The sequence below is a fragment of the Anoplopoma fimbria genome, chromosome 7, assembly GCF_027596085.1.
Source record: "Anoplopoma fimbria isolate UVic2021 breed Golden Eagle Sablefish chromosome 7, Afim_UVic_2022, whole genome shotgun sequence".
In the NCBI taxonomy this organism is placed as follows: Eukaryota; Metazoa; Chordata; class Actinopteri; order Perciformes; family Anoplopomatidae; genus Anoplopoma; species Anoplopoma fimbria.
Window position 1 is genome coordinate 13,672,560 of NC_072455.1, and position 15,577 is coordinate 13,688,136.

Consider the following 15,577-nt stretch of genomic DNA (forward strand, 5'->3'; position numbering starts at 1 on the left):
AGTTAGAAGCCGCTTTGGGCCACAGTTGTGTGTGTAAACCTTAAATAAAATGTGACCCGTCACACGGCCTGTGTGGACGGCTGCAGTCGACAGGGTGAAAAGACCTAACCACCAGATTAACTGCATATCAGCTCACAAGAGGTGTAGTAAGAGGAGATTGCATTATCCCACTAAGGAAAAGTGCTTTTAGTCAGTCAGCATTCTCTGTAAAAGCTGCACTAGAATGGAACTCCATCCCAGTGACCATTAGACAATGGGACACATACATTTCATTTAAAGCTCATTTAAAGAAATGGTTAATGAGCACCCAGCTCTGTCATCACTAACTGCGCCTTACTTCCTCAACATGTCTGTGCTGAATTTCCCTCAGTCTGTCTGCTGTCACCTGTCTGTCTGTCTTGATGTTGCCCGTCGCCACTCATCTACCTGCAAGCATGTCTTTTATTGTTGTTTAGCCCTGTCAGACTGAAATGACACTAATTTACATACTCTGCATGCTTTTTTATGTATTCTGCTTCTGATATATATGTTTTTAGTGTCTAACAATGCAAGATAATCTTGTTTTTAGTCCATGTTCTATTTAACATAATTTTGTAATTTTAATCTTATATTCTGTTTTTAGGGTGACTTTGTAACATCTGTCTAGGGACTACAGATGAAAAATAGCCTCTTGGCAAACTCTGGTGCATTTACAGAAAGGTTTTATTAATGTGCACTGTCCCTACCAAATAAACCAATAAAAAAAAGAAGAAGTACGGATTAGCCCTTTTCAACCTTGCCAGGAAGGGAAGGTGGGGAAAGTGATAAATGGGACACACCTGTGAGCTGGGGGAAGGGCAAACAAACTAACAAAGTAAGCATGGAGAAGAACAGAAAGAGGAGGCAGAGTGGATAAAGGATCCCTAAAGTTGAATCCAGTTTCTGGAAATATTTGCTGCAAAGATAGAAAGTAAATTATAAAAGTAAACAGAGTGGCAGTTGTCCGGCTGGATTTCCCTGAGTTCCCTGAGCAACAATGTGCTGCTGGAAATGTGCTGATCCCCCCCGGGTTTGGCTAAAACGTGTTCAGCTTTCTCGGATGTGGTTGTGGACTTCCTTGTCTTTGTTGAACCTTCCCAAGTCAAAGTAAGTTTCTATTCCTGCAAATCTACTGTCGTCTCATATTCTCCTGCCTCAAGTTAATGTAACCCTCATATTCTACCCATAGCCAAATTCCCTCTACACACACACACACACACACACACACACACACACACACACACACACACACACACACACACATAGACACCATCTCATGAACTGAAAGCTTGAAAGTTTATTTGAAGTCCTTATTTCATTTATTTGATTTTCACACCTCTGAATCTTATTGATCTTTGATTTAATGTACATTTTGTGAGTGAGAGACTGTTGGGTTTGATGAATCATAATCATATATTTTGATAACTTTGAATTAGTTTTGAGTATTGAGCATTTTTGCAGCTATTACTGTTATCTGTCCCACTTGTATAAATTAATATTTTCTTAAGTGACAGGTTTTAGTAAAATGATTATTCTTACTTTAAATGTTTGGGATCAATTTAAGCTACAACACGGCGGAAAAGCCTCCTGTGAAGATGAGCTTACTGTACACTGTAAGTAAATTTCCTACGTTTCCCACATTGCAGCTCAATAGCATCTTTTCATTAGACCCAGACTGCCTGGTGAATGACTATTTTGTAAATTGCAAAAGCTGTCTTCAAAACCAAAGCTTGACAAAACTCCTCCAGAGCCACAGGAGACGCTATCCGTTCTGACAGGCTGATTAGGACTGCTCTCGATCTCACTCATCTTCACTTGTTCCCCTGTAAATGCAATACTTGCACTCACATTGTTGCATCTCTGCTTTAACTTAGTAAAGGATCTTAACACCCGTCAAATACTTGCTTAATTTAGATCTGCATAGGATCTATTGCTCAGATTCAAAGCTCTTTTTTCCATCTAGTTATATTATGTCAGGGCAAGAGAAAACAAAGTAACATTATGCAGCAGTTCCTATCTTATCACCCAACAAACCCACCTTAGTCTATAGGGAGAAGAATTGACATCCTGCCTCTTACCACAGACACAAAGACACAAGATGTTGTGAGATCTCCTCTCTGTACTGTGAACAGCAATAAAAAAGCGAAGAGTGTTTCTTTACATCTCGGCTGGTTTGAATTTTGAAACTGTCAGAGTAGCTAAAAGCAGCAGCACTGCAGACCTGTGAGTGTAGTTCTATATATTTGGTATAATCAGTGAAAGTCTTGCAGTGTTTTTTTCAGTAGGAGAGCTTTTCTTGCAAAGCAAGCCTTTGTATTCATTGCATTTTGGAACTCATAAGTGTTGATGTTCCAGGAGCAATAGCAGATGTCTTGGTTCACAGAATCATGTCCAGCTCTACGGCCTTACGCCGGAGTACACACATTCAGTCTGGGTGTTGTCCCTCGGTCTTCTTGATCTGTTGCGGTTGTGATCCCTCAAAGCAGCGTAATGGAGGTTCTCTGCGTCTTGACATAACTGGTAACAAAATATAAAATAAATCATTATTAACCGCTACAATAGACAATACAGCACAAGAGAGACATGTGCGGAAACCGGCAGATGTCATGAAGAAAATGCAATACTCGTGCTCTTGAATTAATGATTTGTCAAGAAAACATATAACCGTCTATAACTATAAATGTTGCACATATGTTAAAGCAGCAGCTGACATGTAAAGAATATGAAGATATTGCGGTGTAATTGAAAATGGTAATACTTACCGCTGTATTCTGAGTAGAACTTGCTGAAAATGTTACATTACGCTCTGGTTGTGACACACAAAATGAAAGCCATGTTATTCAAACGATATTTGTTCTCAATACCTGCAGTCAGATTCAAAGAGTAACAGTTACCTGCACTTTGACTTTTGTTCATCTTATACACTGAGAAAGCCAGTAAAACAACCAGGATGTTGGTGAACGCCAAAGCTCCACTCAAAAAATACACCAAGACCAGAGAGCCCCTGTCATCTGTAGAGAGACAGACATCAGGAGACATTAGTGATTTTTTTTTTTTTTTTTGAATCTTAATTTACAAGAATGAATGCATTCATGACATGCCCATTTGTATATTGAAAATGTTATTGGTCATTGTAGAAGATTCCTTTCTAATTCTATTTTGAATTTAAGTAATTTAAAAGTGGTCTTAGTTGGACAAATGAAGTGTGTATCTTCCAACAAAAAATGACTCATATTTCAGAATGCATTGTCAATAATGTTTTGAGGAAGCATAAATTACTCTTAAGCAAATACAAATCTATCTTTTCAGCAGTTATCATCGCTATTTATTAAATGAGACAAACTTTGCTTAAGTTACTCACCCTTAAAGTCCAGCTTGGTCCCGTCTCCAAACAGTATGTGTCCACATGAGGCAACAGCACAGTAGTAGGTCCCAGCATGAGACAGATTCAGGCTCTTCATCGGCAGGCTGTAGACGCAGGTGTGTGTTTGTGTGTTGGGTTTCCTCTCACACTGATCATTCCTGCCTCCATGGGTGTAAATGAGTCCTGGATGAGATTCTTCAGAGTCTTTGAACCAGTAAACACTGTGTTGTTCATCACAGGTCCCAGTGTGAACTGTACAGTTCAGAGTCACAGAGCCTCCAGGCTGGATGGAATCAGATGCTGACTGGTGGACCAAAACTGGGAGGTTCAAACGTGAACCCTGGACACTGACCGTAACACCGTCGCAAAATTTAAAGTCAACCAAATTGCTCTCTGCGCAGTAGTAATTGGCTGAGTCTGAAATTTTCAGATCTGAAATCTTCAAGTGACTTTTACCGCTTTCAGTTTCCAGTGAGAAACGTGGATTGTTTTTAAATTCATGATGGAAGGTGCCGTTATTGTTATACTTATAGAATGTAGACAACAGCTTTGGTTTCTGTCCCGGAGTTTGCTTATACCAGAAAAACTTCAGCGCTGCATCATCACAGACGCATGGCAGAGTCACACTTTCCCCAACATCTTCCGATTGAAAATGTAATGATGATTGATATAAAGTGTCCATAGGAGCTAAGGAGAAAATGAAGAGGCAAAGCAAATACACAAGTAATTTAATGCTTCTATGTAAGGATGCATGAAAAAAAAAAAAGTAAATAACGGGTAATGACAAAACACAACTTACCGATATTCGTCAAGAACAGACATGTGATATACAACGCCGAGTTTGGAGGTGTCATTGTGTTTCAAATGCTCTGATGAATGAAATGTATTTCTGTTTGTTCTTCGGTCTTCACAGAGAAGACTGTGTTTGATCGGCCAATCAGATAGGAGGTCCTATTTTGGTTGACAGTGAACACATGTTCAGTGGCCCCTACTTTGGCTTTGTTGGTCCTTAAGAAGAGTCATCCACAGCATGTGTGCAAAATACTCACCACAGTTGTGACTTCACTCAAATAAGTACAGGACTCTCACCTAGGAGATTGCTTTTACCTTACTTTTGTTACGTTAATTAGACTATGTACCTGAGTTACATAACAGCTTTAATTATTCTAAACCAACCACGATCAATCCTAAAGCTTACCACTTCGGTTTGTTGCAAAAACAGGTTCTGCACTGCTGGGGTACGCTCGTTTTGCTGGACACTAGTAGGAGAACCCACAGAAAATAACCAATACCATTTTGTAAGATGTTATAAGAACCATTTTTGATGATACTATGCATAGATTCGTACCTATCAGATGGATCTTTTTTGTTTTTCGGCAACACATGCAGCCTAGAAATCTGGCATATGAAAAATGAAATCTGCATTAGCGACACACAAAACCAAATGTGTGCACAATTTGTGATCATAATAACCTGGCTGATCTTGGAACCCATCGGCTATAGGTTTAATGTGAGATAAGCATCTGGTGGCAACGGGACACATTTCTGGGCTTCAGTTGTAGCCAGAGGATATGCGGGCCAAGATTTCCTTTTCTGGGGGCTGCTCGTTGTTTACACTCCGTGAGCAACTTGAGATACAAAACCTGAGTTGGAGGTGAGATATGACATGTACGACATTATTGTTTCACAAGTAGCCGGTTTAAACAAGTTAATTTAAAAAAAAATAACACCTACATCATTGTATTTCAGCCAATGCAATCCGCTGATTTTGCTCTCAACACGGACTGTCAATCTAAGTTCAACCAAGGGCTGCTGTGATTGGTCAACACTACAAACGGAAACCAGAAAGCTTCAGATACCAAAATCTTGTATATACATAAAGGTGCATGCATTTCATCCCAAGTCGTTTGCAGTGGTTTCCGTGGTGATTAAAAAACACACAGAGGCTGTTTATGGCTCATGCAACATTGTCTGAGACCACTATAGTATTTGAGTTGTTGAGTTTTATTTTACATAATAGGCACCTGAACCCTAAGATGATACTCTGCTCTTCTACTTCCAACTGCATTATTGCAGTTTGTAGAGTGAGATTGCATTTCCTATATTTGCCTTGAAGACATGACCGTCATTTTACAGAGCTGCCCTCATAAAATGTCTTCTCTCTGCTCTTGGTTTCTGACTGGGCCAGTCTTCCTGTGTTCAAGCTAGGGCTGAAGTTTCCACTAGCGGAAACCAGTAGACACCTTATTTACCACAGCAGTCAGAACAAGAGAATGCAGAGAGTTGGCTAGTTAGAAGCCCCCCCCCCTGCCCTTCCGCTTACATTTCTTGTTAGAAGAAGTTATTTATACACCAGAGGGGATTTTCGAGCATGTTCTGCTCATGTCTGCAACCAATGCTGTATATTGCGATTCATTGTCATTTTTTATTTTAACGTTTTTACACTAAAGAAATAAGAAAATAAATATAATAAACAATACAGCACTCACTACATACTGGGCTGGTGGCAGAAGGTTTAGAGGATACAGATCTTTATTCTGTATTTCACTGACCTCTTGCTTTTAGAACTACTTTAGATATTACACATACAAATTCAGTAAAGCCATTTAATTATTTGTTACAGAGGAAGCAGCCCCAGAAATGAATGTTGAATGAATTAAAGCACTTCATTATTTCAATGTTAACATAGTATGTACAATAGTCCACTGACTGGCCTTACATTGTAGTCACGAGGAAGTTCTAAGCTCACTCCTTCATTTACATAAACATGGATACAGATTTCCTTGGTAGTCGTGTTTTAAACTTGTTTATGTACCACTCAGTAGGAGATATGCATTTGATGGCAGCAGTTCCTACTCATCAGTCTTCATTCTCCCTGGTTTGTCTGCATTCCCAAGATGAAACTTCTTGCTTCCTTTGACAGTATCTGATGTCAGAATAAACTACAGAGTCTCCACTGTACTTCCCTGTAGCTTGAGTTGGTGGGAGACTTCTGGGGGCCAAACACACAGGTGCATAGATAAGTGCCTCACCAGTCTGTGAGAAATGGGATTAAATGAATAAGACTTGTTCTGAAAGATGTGGGTTGGTGTAACAGATCCAAAAACAGCTGTAACACAATACTTGGTTGTATTGACCTGAATGAGGTGAGCCAAGTGGGTGCATTATAGAATTTTAAAAAACCTCAACCACAGCCACTCTTTCCCAAAACAGTGACCCCAGCTTTCAGAGGGACTATTTCTTCAGTAGAAAGTAATCTTGCTTGAACCTGTAACATGGACACTATTCCTGGAAATGCATGTGTCTGCATCCATTTTAAATCATTCCTTTTTTACCTTATTGATCATTATGGGGCAGAGACAGAGTTCTTATAGACAAATACTGCAAAACTGGGACAAATACTCTCATCCTTTAGAGGTAAACATGGAAACAGAACTGGTAGAGCTTGTAACCAAAACACTGTGCCTTCATGTGACAGGGGGAAGGGTGTTGATTGACAGATGGTTTCTCCAATTACCCACCAAGTACTTTTTGAAAGAGCCCTCTTCCAAACTGTTTCAAATGACGGCTTCTTAAAGGTTCTGTGTACGACCCATCTAGTGGATCAGGCAGGCGCGGTCTTACCATTAAGGCAAAGGTAGGCAACTGCCTGGGGCCCCCAACCTGCAGGGGCCCCCCAACCAGCTGCCCCCTCCCCATTTAGCAGGGGCTTGGGGCCTCCAGACAGTAGCCCCCCACCATTGTGTTTGTAAATTATAATTGTGTATGTCTAAACTGAAAACAAAGAAAAAAACAAAGAAAAAACAGACAAAAAAAAATAAAAATCCCCAAATCGTATTATCGCTCCCCCCTCCCCTTTCGTGTTATAATGGACTATTCCATGAGTGACCGCGAAAGACGAAAGACCGCGAAAGACGGAAGTGAAGTGAAGTGAAGTGCTACGTACGATTTGTGTTGACAGTAAAAATGAAGCGACAATATCCAAGTGGGGCGATTAAAAGGAGAAAGCGGGAGGAAACGAAGCAGAAGAACGCTACACTCCCTAAATTGACAAGCTTTTTTAATGTGTCAACAACACCGGTTGACACTAATAATAACAACGTTGAGGACGAGGAACCGGTCGTTGAAGATTCAGAGGAGCTAGCCGTATGTGATGAGCTATCCGCTGTTTCCGACAGCGCAGACAATTACCAATTGGTGGACGACGAGCTGACTGATTCTGAAGACGATGTGGTGGTGAGTAGCCCCCCTTCTTCTGACCACCATGAAAGTGATGTAGATCTGCTCGAAGTAGTGGGAGATGACCCGGCGCTGTGGCCAACGTTTCTGAACGACAGAGAACGATGCGACATAGTGATGAAAGGACCTGTTCAGCTTGAGCTAGAGTTCCCCAAAAACGAAGAAGGTCGGCGATTCACAAGGGCCAATTACTTCATGTTAATGAGGAACGGGAAGAAAATCAATAGGTCCTGGCTAGTCTACAGCAAGTCCAAGGATTCTGTCATGTGCTTTTGTTGCCGGCTTTTCGGGGATGGAGATGCGCAGCTGAGCTCCAACAACGGCTTCAGTAATTGGAAAAATCTTCAAGCTCACCTTAAGCAACACCAGAGGTCTGTCCAACATGTCACAAACATGGATGCCTGGCACACACTGAGTACTCGACTTCGAAGTGGCACAGCGATTGATCAGGTGAGACAGAATCTCATAAATGCTGAAGTCACTAGGTGGAAAGAAATTTTGAAAAGATTACTTGCTATCGTTAGCCATCTAGCTGAGCGTAACTTGGCATTTCGAGGACACAGAGAAAAGTTGTATGAACACGGCAATGGCAATTTCCTGGGGCAAGTGCAATTAATGGCCCAATTTGACCCTGTCATGAAGGAGCATCTGTGGAGGATTCAAGACAAACAGCTTGCAGACACATACCTTAGCAAACACATTCAAAATGAATTAATAGGCCTTGTCGGACAGTGCACCACTAATGCAATAGTAGAGCGTGTGAGGAGGGCAAAATACTATGCTGTCATCATGGACTGCACTCCTGATGTCAGCCACGATGAACAACTGTCAGTGGTGTTGCGGATTGTCAACTGTGAGCTCACAAAGGGAGTTTCCATCCATGAACACTTTATGGGATTTCTTGTGGCAGATGACACCACTGGCAAAGGTCTTCTTGACCTGTTTCTAGAACACCTGGAAAGACTGGGCTTGGATCTCTCCGACTGCCGTGGCCAATCATATGACAACGGCAGCAACATGCAAGGGAAAAGGCAGGGGGTCCAGGCGAGAATCCTAGAACTCAACCCCAAAGCACTGTGTGTTCCATGTGGCAGTCACACGTTAAACCTGGTGGTTGGGGATGCTGCTAAGTCATCTACAATTTCTCTAGGGTACTTTGGGACATTGCAAGGGCTATATAACTTGTTTAGTGGCTCTGTTCATCGTTGGACAATTCTTCAGGAACACGTCAAAGATTTGTCAGTAAAGGCCTTGTCCACAACAAGATGGGAGTGTCGGGTGGACGCTGTGAAGGCTGTGCGCTACCAGCTTCCTGAGATTGTTGATGCCTTGACAGCTGTGCAGGAGCATGCAATTTTGAAAAAGGATCCAGAATGTGCCTCCACCGCTGAAAGCCTCCGGGAGAACATGATGAAGTGGTCATTCATGGTGAGTACCTTTGTTTGGTACGATGTGTTGTATCACATAAACAAAGTCAGTAAAATCTTGCAGAGCCCCAGTGTGTCAATTGAGACTCTAAGGAGAGAGGTCATGGCAGTGTCCAACTATCTGGAGGAATTTAGAGAGCATGGTTTTGAGTCTGCACAAACAGATGCCAGGGAAATAGCAGAGAAGATGGAGGTGGAGATGAGCTGGCCTGAGGTGCGACAGAGAACAAGAAAAAGGCAGTTTGATTATGAGGGGAGAGAGGAGACTCTGTCTACTCCAGAGGAGCTCTTTAAAAGAGAGTTTTTCCTCCATCTTGTTGACACAGCCATTGTAACTTTAAGAGAGAGATTCTCTAACATGCAGTTTTTCTATGACCTTTATGGGTTTCTTTACTCATCTGAGCTATTGAAAAGCACCGTTCAGGGAGGAAAGCTTGAAGAGTGCTGCAGAAAACTGGAGCAAGCAGTGGAGGATGTGGATGCAGAGGACCTTAAGATGGAGATCGAAGGAGCTGTTCGGTCCTTCCCCCACACATCACATCACCACTTGAAATGTTAGAGTATATATATAAGGAGAACGTCTTAGACATTTATCCTAATCTGAGCATAGCTCTAAGACACCTCCTTACTCTCCCTGTCACTGTAGCTTCAGGTGAGAGAAGCTTTTCAACACTGAAGCGACTGAAAACGTATATGCGTTCCACAATGTCTCAGCACAGGCTGTCTGCCCTCGCAACCATTGCTATAGAACATGAGGTCCGAAAAACACTGGATATGGACTCAGTGATAGGCAGGTTTGCTGAGGCCAAAGCACGAAAGGTTACATTTGTATGAGTATGATCTCGGCTGTGCCACCTGTTCATACGAAGAAGATGAATAAAGAAGAGTATGACTAATACAGGAACAAAGGAGCAGGACAGGGACAGAAGAGATGAAGAGAAAGTAAGGGACAAAGACAAGAAAGACAAGAAAGACATGAACATAACATTCCAGGGAGAGAGAAGCATAACAGGGAAGAAGAGGCAGAGAAATAGAGGGACACAGGAGGAGAGAAAGGAGGAGAGCACAAAGACAGGGACAAGAAGAGAAGGTAATCATTTTACAGTACATTTCAATATAATTCCTGTAACTACTTGAGTAACCTGCTGTTATTTTGTCACAGAGACAGAAGTCCATCATTAACATCTACCAGAAAAGTCCTGCTGGATAACCAAGGTAATTGATGCCCATTTTATCAAAAAAAGTGGACAAAAGGTATTCTTATTTTCATAAACAAGATGATATACAGTATGAACTTTTGTACATACTTTATATCATATTGTATATGAAAAAAGTTAAACTCTTAATATGTTTTGTATTTATTTTCTTTGTTGTTTATTTTAAAGGTGCAGTTCCAGATATCTACACATCACTGATGTATGAAGACCGGTGAGAAGTAACTGTAAACTGAAAAAATAAATATTTTGCATTTTGACATACACTGGTGTTATATCCGAGACTTATTTCTCACATTCTACTCTTTATTTAGTGCAAGTATTGACAGGTCCCTTTGTGTTAAAAGAACGGATTTGAAGGGCCCCCTAGCTAAGTTCGCCTTGGGCCCCCAAATTACTAAACCCGCCACTGAGTGACTGCATCCACCTCTTATATTCATTTTATTATCTCTTCTCAACACATACAGCGGGTAAAATGAGTATTTAACGCGTCACCATTCTTCTCAGTAAATTTATTTCTAGAGGTGCTATTGACATGAAATTTTCACCAGATGTCTCTAACAACCCAAGTAATCCATACATACAAAGAAAACAAATCAAATAAGTTAAGAAATTAAGTTTTGTGTAATAAAATGGAATGACACAGGGAAAAAGTATTGAACACGCTTACTGAAATTTATTTAATAATTCGTACAAAAGCCTTTGTTGGTAATGACAGCTTCAAGACGCCTCCTGTATGGAGAAACTAGTCGCATGCATTGCTCAGGTGTGATTTTTGGCCCATTCTTCCACACAAACAGTCTTCAAATCTTGAAGGTTCCGTGGGCCTCTTCTATGAACTCTGATCTTTAGTTCTTTCCATAGATTTTCTATTGGATTCAAGTCAGGTGATTGGCTGGGCCATTCTAGCAGCTTTATCTTCTTTCTCTAAACCAATTGAGAGTTTCCTTGGCTGTGTGTTTGGGTCCACCCTCGTTTCATCTTCATCATCCTGGTAGATGGCAGCAGATTTTTATCAAGAATGTCTCGGTACATTTTTCCATTCATCCTTCCTTCAATTATATGAAGTTTGCCAGTGCCGTATGCTGAAAAACAGCCCCACACCATGATGTTCCCACCTCCAAACTTCACTGTTGGTATGGTGTTTTTGGGGTGATATGCAGCGCCATTTGACCTCCAAACATGGTGTGTATTATGGCATCCAAAGAGTTCAATGTTGGTCTCATCTGACCAGACTATAATCTCCCAGTATTTCACAGGCTTGTCTAAATGTTGTGCAGCAAACTTTAAACGAGCTTCAACATGCTTTTTCTTCAGCAATGGAGTCTTGCGTGGGGAGCGTGCATACAGGCCACGGCGGTTGAGTGCATTACTTATTGTTTTCTTTGAAACAATTGTACCTGCTAATTCCAGGTCTTTCTGAAGCTCTCCACAAGTGGTCCTTGGATCTTGGACAACTCTTCTGATAATTATTTTCACTCCTCTGTCAGAAATCTTGCGAGGAGCACCTGGTCGTGGCCGGTTTATGGTGAAATTATGTTCTTTCCACTTCCGGATTATGGCCCTAACAGTGCTCACTGGAACATTCAGAAGTTTAGAAATCCTTCTGTAACCAATGCCATCAGTATGTTTTGCAACAATAAGGTTGCGAAGGTCTTGAGAGAGCTCTTTGCTTTTACCCATCATGAGATGTTTCTTGTGTGACACCTTGGTAATGAGACACCTTTTTATAGGCCATCAGTTGGAACTGAACCAGCTGATATTAATTTGCACTGACAAGGGGCATGATTGCTTTCTAATTACTGATAGATTTCAGCTGGTGTTTTGGCTTTCCATGCCTTTTTGCACCTCCCTTTCTTCATGTGTTCAATACTTTTTCCCTGTGTCATTCCATTTTATTACACAAAACTTAATTTCTGAACTTATTTGTTTTGTTTTCTTTGTATGTATGGATTATTTCGGTTGTTATAGACATCTGGTGAAAATGTCATGTCAATAGCACCTTTAGAAATATATTTACTGAGAAAAATGGTGACGTGTTCAATACTTATTTTACCCGCTGTACATGACATCACCTCATGACATGCCAGAAGGTTTTGTTTACAAAAAAACGGTATATATAGTAAGGCTCACAGACAGGCTTTGCTTATTCATTATCTGCATTTATTACCACTGTACAACATTCATGCAAGTTATTACACCACACTTGAAGCAACTGGTAGTTTATCTTCATAAAATGTAACAAGTCCAAAATTATTTTACATCAGAATCATTTACATGTTTAAAAAATCAGCACATCTACTTCATCATGAATTTGTGTGTGGTTTTTGAACACATTTGCCCATGGGATCCCCGCCTACTTCAAACCACTGAGAAGAGCACAGACCAAACAGACAGGAAACTGTGTTAACTTTGGCTGAGTTTGTCTAGGATTTGACTTTTTATAATAGCAGACTGATTAACAAAAGGGCCTTCAAATGCTGAGGCCAATGTATATACTTAAAGATTCACTTTGTCTTAGAGCCAATACATGTTGACTCTTAAAAAGGTCAGTCCAGTTTTTTTCCTATTTTAGTGGTGACTGTCTTAACAACAAGTTATCTTAAACGTGCCAGGGGTGACGTGTCAGGTTCTGCTCGTTACATGCATGCAATGTCTTTTTAAAATTTACTTTAGGTTTACTTGCGCAACAAAACTACTTGATTTAGGTATGGGAAAAGATTATGGTTTGTATTATAATAAAATAACTACGCCAAGTGACACTGACCAAGTGTTAATATTTGACACGTTGGGAGTGAGAACGGATCGATCTTGAAGGTTGTTTGGCCAATGAGACGTTAATGCTTGATTGCCTTGACTCATCGTTCTGACGAAGGTCATACTTCCGCTTTGTAGTCCTGTAACTGTTCTCTCTCCCAGACCTTCCCTCCCTCTTTCTCTTTGTTTCCTCTTCTCCTTTATAAAACAGCGTGCATTCATACAGTTCTGTCTTACCTACAAGCATGAACATTAAGCATATGTTGTAAATATCTTTAACTATCTGATTTCCTAAAACTTGATTTTGTTGGAGAACAAAACATTTTTTAACTTTTTTACATTTGAATACAGTTAATGCAGTCCAAGCCAGCAAATTAATCAACAAATCTTTAGGAAAGGAACATCACTGGCTTCTTCAACCCATAGTCACAAGAAAGATAAGATGAGCAGTGTCTCATGGGCTTGCTTGGAAACGTGTCCACTTCTACTTCTTTATACTTGAGTACGTGCATTCAGTCTCGGTGTAGTTCCTTTGTCTTCTTGATCTGTTGACCCTGAGTTCCCTTACATCAGCGTAATTGATGTTTTCTTCATTTTGTTCAACCTGATGACAAAATATGAACCACAATATTGGTTTATGTGTACAGAAACATTGCTGTGCCTGAATGTTTTAAATGGTAATACAGTAGTTCATCTGCGTAAAAAAAATACCTCTGCATTCGTTGTGGAGCAGGGTGAACCTTTTGCATGAGACTCTGAAAAAGAATAAAAAGTGGCCCGCACTATGAAACCGTGTTAAGTGAACACACATTGTCAGCCACAAAGAATAGTAGTTACAGTACCTGTACATTCACAGATGTTCCTCTTGTTCATCATGCACAGTAAGAAAACCAGTAAGACACTCAGGATGATGGTGAATGCTAATGCTCCACTCAAGAAATATACCAAGACAAGAGAATCCACCTCTGTATAGAGAAAGACACCAGGAGACATTACAGAGCTTTACCTTAAGGGGAGACACAACAGGTGAATAGGGTAAAAAGTGAACTGATAGATATCAACATGAATCGTCCCCAGTTGATGGCTTACAATAAGACAATTACACCTTGCCTGAAATTTTATGTTCAAACATGCAAATGGGAATCACTTAATGCTAACTTTTGGTGAATTAAGGATACATCTACGGACACAAATAGACAAAGGTGTTAATTAATCACCTAAATGTGTGTTTTGGATATTTTGTTCCCCACTATTTTATGGAAGAAAAATAGCCCCCAATTTAAAAAAACCTCTGCTAGAAAGTCACTCACCCTCAAAGACCAGCTTGGTCCCGTCTCCAAACAGTATGTGTCCACACGAGGCAACAGCACAGTAGTAGGTCCCAGCATGAGACAGATTCAGGTTCTTCATTGGCAGGTTGTAGACGCAGGTGTGTGTTTGTGTGTTGGGTTTCCTCTCACACTGATCATTCCTGCCTCCATGGGTGTAAATGAGCCCTGGATGAGATTCTTCAGAGTCTTTGAACCAGTAAACACTGTGTTGTCCATCACAGGTCCCAGTGTGAACTGTACAGTTCAGAGTCAGAGAGCCTCCTGGCTGGATGGTCTCAGATGCTGACTGGTGGACCAAAGTTGGAACGTTCAAACCTGAACCCTGGACACTGACAAAAGTGCCCTGCATGAAATCAAACTTGTATGAATAGCTACTTGCGCAGTAGTAAGTAGCGGAGTCCGAAATTTGCAGATCTGATATCTTCAAGTGATTTTTACCTCCTTCAGCATCCAATGTGAAACGTGAATTATTGAATTCAGCATGAAAAACTCCTTTTGTGGCGTATTTGTAGAAGGTAGAGATGTGCCTTGGTTTTTGTCCCAGTGTCTGTTTGTACCAGAAAAGCCTTGCTGCTACAGCACCTTCATAGAAACACTGCAACGTCAAGCTTTCCCCAGTTGTAACTGATAGAAAACGAAGCTCTTGATTAACAGATGAGGAGAAATTCAGATCGGTCGTCTGAACTGAAGTGAGAGGAGAGACAAAGCAAGTGTGTGAGTGGCCACACACTTTAAAATATTCAACCTGCAGTCACAAAAAATACAACTCACCCATTTTCCCCAAAAACAAAGAAGTCAGATAAAAGACAAACTTTGGAGATGTCGTCATGTTCAAATTCTTGTGTTGAATGAGAACATTCACGATCCCTTCTCCACTTTTCACTCACAAGACTGTGTTTGATTGGCCACCCAGAAGTGACACTATACATCCTACTTAGGAAACTTGATCACATGCTCACTGCCACCTTTAGTCTATTTAGTTTTTCTATCATCAGGTTCACATATTCAGAGTTACTTGAGGAACAAAACTGTTTAAATCATTGAAAAATGTCTTATATTTGTATCAAATATAAACACATGTGTAACGTGATAGTGCAGATATCATGACTGTTTAATAAAAACCCATTTTGAGCAATTCCATCCATACTTGATACTGATATACTCAGCTCTCTGTTGTAGCTGCAGTAGGGAGACATAACACTGTACTGTGTGCTATATTAAAAAGGG

At 40.6% G+C, this 15,577-nt stretch overlaps 2 protein-coding genes across 2 annotated transcripts; both read right to left on the reverse strand.

Moving 5' to 3' along the window:
- Positions 1-2,251: 2,251 nt before the first annotated feature.
- On the reverse strand, positions 2,252-4,252 carry LOC129093436 (immunoglobulin kappa light chain-like). The gene is made up of 5 exons (XM_054601454.1): positions 4,182-4,252; positions 3,380-4,069; positions 2,913-3,029; positions 2,781-2,824; positions 2,252-2,535 (listed from the first exon to the last, which is right to left on the reverse strand). Exons 1-5 carry the CDS (start codon positions 4,234-4,236, stop codon positions 2,416-2,418), a joined length of 1,026 nt encoding a protein of 341 aa, XP_054457429.1. The 5' UTR covers positions 4,237-4,252; the 3' UTR covers positions 2,252-2,415.
- Positions 4,253-13,214: 8,962 nt separating this feature from the next.
- On the reverse strand, positions 13,215-15,182 carry LOC129093433 (uncharacterized). Its single transcript, XM_054601450.1, has 5 exons — positions 15,122-15,182; positions 14,330-15,034; positions 13,862-13,984; positions 13,731-13,774; positions 13,215-13,623 (listed from the first exon to the last, which is right to left on the reverse strand). Exons 1-5 carry the CDS (start codon positions 15,177-15,179, stop codon positions 13,504-13,506), a joined length of 1,050 nt encoding a protein of 349 aa, XP_054457425.1. The 5' UTR covers positions 15,180-15,182; the 3' UTR covers positions 13,215-13,503.
- Between the last annotated feature and the right edge of the window lie 395 nt (positions 15,183-15,577).